This window comes from Quercus robur, chromosome 1 (assembly GCF_932294415.1).
Source record: "Quercus robur chromosome 1, dhQueRobu3.1, whole genome shotgun sequence".
Taxonomy (NCBI): Eukaryota; Viridiplantae; Streptophyta; class Magnoliopsida; order Fagales; family Fagaceae; genus Quercus; species Quercus robur.
This window is the reverse complement of record NC_065534.1, coordinates 6,229,694-6,234,040: the sequence shown is the minus strand read 5'-3', so window position 1 is coordinate 6,234,040 and position 4,347 is coordinate 6,229,694. Positions and strand designations below refer to the sequence as shown.

The window sequence follows — 4,347 nt, the reverse complement described above, 5'->3', positions numbered from 1 at the left end:
ACCTTGGCTAGGATGATGAAAGAGGCTATTTATTTTCATCCGTTTAAGTTGGCTCGGATGATGAAAGAGGTTCAAGATAAAAGCAGTGTTGAATATCAGCGGTTGACATGGGATGCCCTTCGGAAGAGTATAAATGGGCTTGTGAACAAGGTTAATGCTGCCAACGTAAAGAACATTATTCCAGAACTCTTCTCGGAGAATTTGATACGGGGAAGTGGGCTATTTTGTCGGTCCTGTATGAAATCGCAGATGTCATCCCCGGGTTTTACAGACGTGTTTGCAGCACTGGTTGCTGTTGTCAACACCAAGTTTCCTGAGGTTGGCGAGCTTCTTTTGAGGGGGATCGTTTAGCAGCTCAAGAGAGCATATAAACGGAACGACAAGCCTCAATTACTAGCTGCTGTTAAGTTTATTGCACATTTAGTGAACCAACTAGTGGCTCATGAGATCATTGCCTTGGAGATGCTTACTGTGCTGCTTCAGAATCCAACCGATTCGAGTGTTGAGGTTGCTGTTGCCTTTGTCACAGAGTGTGGATCACTTTTGCAAGATCTCTCGCCTAAAGGCTTGCATGGTGGGTATTCTTTTTGAGGTCGTCAATCTTAAATTTGTCATATTTGTGGATATTATTGTATTTTTGGTTTCTAAGGTTTAGACATGTTTTTCTTTCTAAGTTGTACTTGTTGCCAAGTGCTTATAATTTTTAGTAGTTTATTTATTACTAAGTTATTATCTTTTTCAGGGAGGTATGGTTGGTTAGCCACATTTAGCAATTTCTCTTCTACATTGAATCACATTTTGTCCACTAGACATACAGAGGGGTTACCAATAAAGCCATCACTTGCCATGGCATTTTGATGGCTTCGTTGGGCCTAGTCACCAACAATTTTGTGACAGCTCTTTGTCTGCAGTAAATAATGGAATCCTTCAATTAAACAGGGAGGACCTGTGGAATTACTCTTATGTAAGTGAAAAAATAATGATAAGTCACTCAGAATGATGTTCCTAAATTCCTAGTGTCAACTCATTTTATATTTTAGGTTGTATTGGTATTTATTGGGTAAAAAAATATTTGTCCAGTTCATTATCAAATTAGGCATAACCCAACTAACTTCGGATAGGCAGAATAGAAAATTCCACAGCTCCTAAGTTATAGGATAGTTCATTACAAGGGGGGGCGGGGGGGGGGGGGGGGGGGGGTGTGGTTGGGGGTTGTAATCATGCCTAAATCTGGCATATATCTGGTTTTTCTGATCAGTGAGATGTCTTAGGTTCCACTGGGAAGTTGCCATTCTTTGTTATCTGGAATTGTCTTGACGATATAGAAACATTGTATCTGGAATTGTGCCACTCATGGCTGTGGCATATATGTAACCTTGGATGGTGGCCCGGTGTTAAATGGTTAGCGTTTGAAAATATTGTTTAGTACTCAAAACTTGTTTACTATTGTACTTAATATATTATGAAAGACAAGTACGTGTTTACCTATGTCAAACTTTTGGTTCATTATGTTCTATGCTTAGCAATAAATGTTTCCATGAGATTATATGTCATAATGTTCCTATCCTTTTTCTTTTGTTTTTACTGGAATATATTTTATCACTGTACTGTGTACTCAAGGTTTACACTTCTACAGGAATATTTGAGCGTTTCCGTGGGATTCTTCATGAAGGTGAAATAGACAAAAGGGTTCAATTTCTGATAGAAGGGCTATTTGCGATAAGAAAAGCCAAGTTTCAGGTATGTTTTTTTTCTCCCTTCATTTTTAGAATTATGTATGACATACTACTATTAATGTCCAAGGATAGCTAGAATAAAGATACCCTCTGTGATGTATTCGTTTGCAGGGGTACCCAGCTCTTCGTCCAGGTCTGGACCTTGTAGAGCAGGAAGACCAGATAACCCATGAGATCTCTCTCCAAGAGGAAATAGATCCAGAGATTGCCCTTGGTATGGCATTATGCTGAACTGTCTTCTGCTTCTTGATTGGTCTAGCTATGGTTATGTATTGATTTATATTTTTCTTTCTCCTTGTTCAGATATATTCAAGCCAGATCCTAATTTCCTTGAGAATGAGAAGCGTTATGAAGAGTTGAAGCAAACCATTTTGGGTGATGAGTCTGAGGATGAAGAAGGTTCAGATGCAGCTTCAGATGATGATGAGGATGAGGATGATGACGAGGAAGAGGATGAGAACCAGATGAAAATAAGGGATGAAACAGAGACAAATCTTGTAAATCTTCGGAGGACAATCTATCTAACAATTATGTCCAGTGTAGATTTTGAGGAGGCAGGTCATAAGCTCCTGAAAATTAAACTAGAGCCAGGTCAAGAGGTATGTGTTGCAAGCTTTTTCCTGATGTTACTGCTTTAAAATTGAAGTCTCCTTATTTAGTATTTCCTTGTTTAAGAGGAAGTGGTGAAAGAAAGATAAATAATGAATATTTGTTCGCAGTTTGCTGAGTCTGCAAATTATTGGTAGTTGGCTAGGAATCACTATTAGTTAGAGGAACTAGAGCTGGGTTCTGAGTCTCCTGTCCAGCATGAAGACATCCTTTACTCCCCTTTGCTATCAAGTGAATAAATGAACAATAAATGAATAAACAAGATGGATTAGATTCACTTTACCTACTCTTTTAACATTTCAGATTGCTAGATGTTATTACAAGTCAGTATCAAATATATATTTTTATTTATTCTTAGCTTTGTTTTTTTAACCCCCACCCCCTAAACGATTAGAATTCATTAGTGGTTTCATGCACTAACTTGCCTTGGTGCTTAGATTATTTCCCTTGGGTACTTCAGTCACTATTAGGGGTGTAGAGAGGCAAGCCACACAGAGCCCAAGCTAAGCTTCTTGCTGCTTAGGCTCAGCTAATTAAGACTTGACATGGAGTTGAGTTTGGCTTGAAGAATTCAGTAACTCCTAAAATTGATTCCTTTAAATAATAAAAGAAAAATAAAATCTTACAATAATACAATTGAAAGCTTAAAATAATAAAATAATAAAATTGAAAGCTTAATAATAATATATTAGCATAATTTATTTTAAAGAAAAAATCTTGAATCAAATTCTGTACTACTTGAAGACTTATAGTTGTCTTGGTGGCTTATGCAGATGGAGTTGAACATTATGCTCTTGGAATGCTGTAGTCAGGAGAGAACTTACCTCCGGTATTATGGTCTTTTGGGGCAGCGATTCTGCATGATCAACAAAGTTTATCAGGAAAATTTTGACAAATGCTTTGTCCAACAATATTCCATGATTCACCGGCTTGAAACAAATAAGTTGCGTAATGTGGCTAAGTTTTTTGCGCATTTACTCCGCACAGATGCTCTACCTTGGCATGTTTTAGCCTATATTCGCTTAACAGAGGAGGATACCACTTCTTCATCTCGTATATTTATCAAGATTCTATTCCAGGTATCGAAAGCGACACCAATTTTTTCCCCTCATGTTTTTCTCTCTAGCATTTCTTCTAGAAGCTGTTGTATTCACAGTTGTGTTGTTTCTGTTACAGGAATTGTCAGAGCATCTGGGCATCCATCTGCTGAATGAGCGTCTTAACGATCCCACAATGCAGGATTCCTTTGAATCTATCTTCCCAAGGGACAATCCCAAGAACACACGGTTTTCAATTAACTTCTTCACATCCATTGGACTTGGTGGCATCACTGAAAACTTACGTGAGTACTTGAAGAATATGCCACCCCTTATTATGCAACAAGAGCAAGAATCGGATAGTTCTGGTAGTTCGGTTACAGGGTCAGCTAGTTCAGAATCAGATTTATCGAGTTCAGATGAGAGTGAAAGGGATGACAGACACAAGAAGCGGAGGAGGAGAGACTAAGGGAATGTTATGATGTGCAATAGATATTAGGGTTTGATGTTTGCCATTTGTAATGTATAGAATCAATTTGTTTTCACATTGTGTAAAATTTTGCATCGATATGAATTTAGCATTATAGCAACTTTGTTCTTCTCTCTAATGGGGAAAGGGTCTTAATTTTGGCACAAATGCTCTTAAAATTTTGGGTCTGATGTTTGCCATTTGTTTTCCTGCATACCACTTGACTGCCGTGTGTTATGGTGTGCAGCCACTTGAGCTGTTGAGCACTAATGGAACTTGATGCTACTTGAATTTACAAGGCTACAACTCTTGCACTTGTAGGTGGGATGGTGGATGGATTACAAGGGCTTTCTATTGTTAGGCCATCTCTCCATATGGTTACTTTATTAGATGGTTAATAAATATTGATTTTAGCCTAACATATTGCTTTTGTAGTAATCATAACATGGTTAGTGTCAAAATTAAAATTTTTGGTGTTTGTTTTGGAAATAGCTCA

At 37.8% G+C, this 4,347-nt stretch overlaps 1 protein-coding gene across 1 annotated transcript; it reads left to right on the top strand.

Moving 5' to 3' along the window:
* On the top strand, positions 1-3,882 carry LOC126717917 (uncharacterized). Its single transcript, XM_050419907.1, is given in 6 exon segments — positions 1-574; positions 1,637-1,740; positions 1,848-1,950; positions 2,040-2,335; positions 3,119-3,424; positions 3,522-3,882. Coding segments are annotated over 6 exon segments (1,701 nt in total). The 5' UTR covers positions 1-12; the 3' UTR covers positions 3,852-3,882.
* Positions 3,883-4,347: the final 465 nt, after the last annotated feature.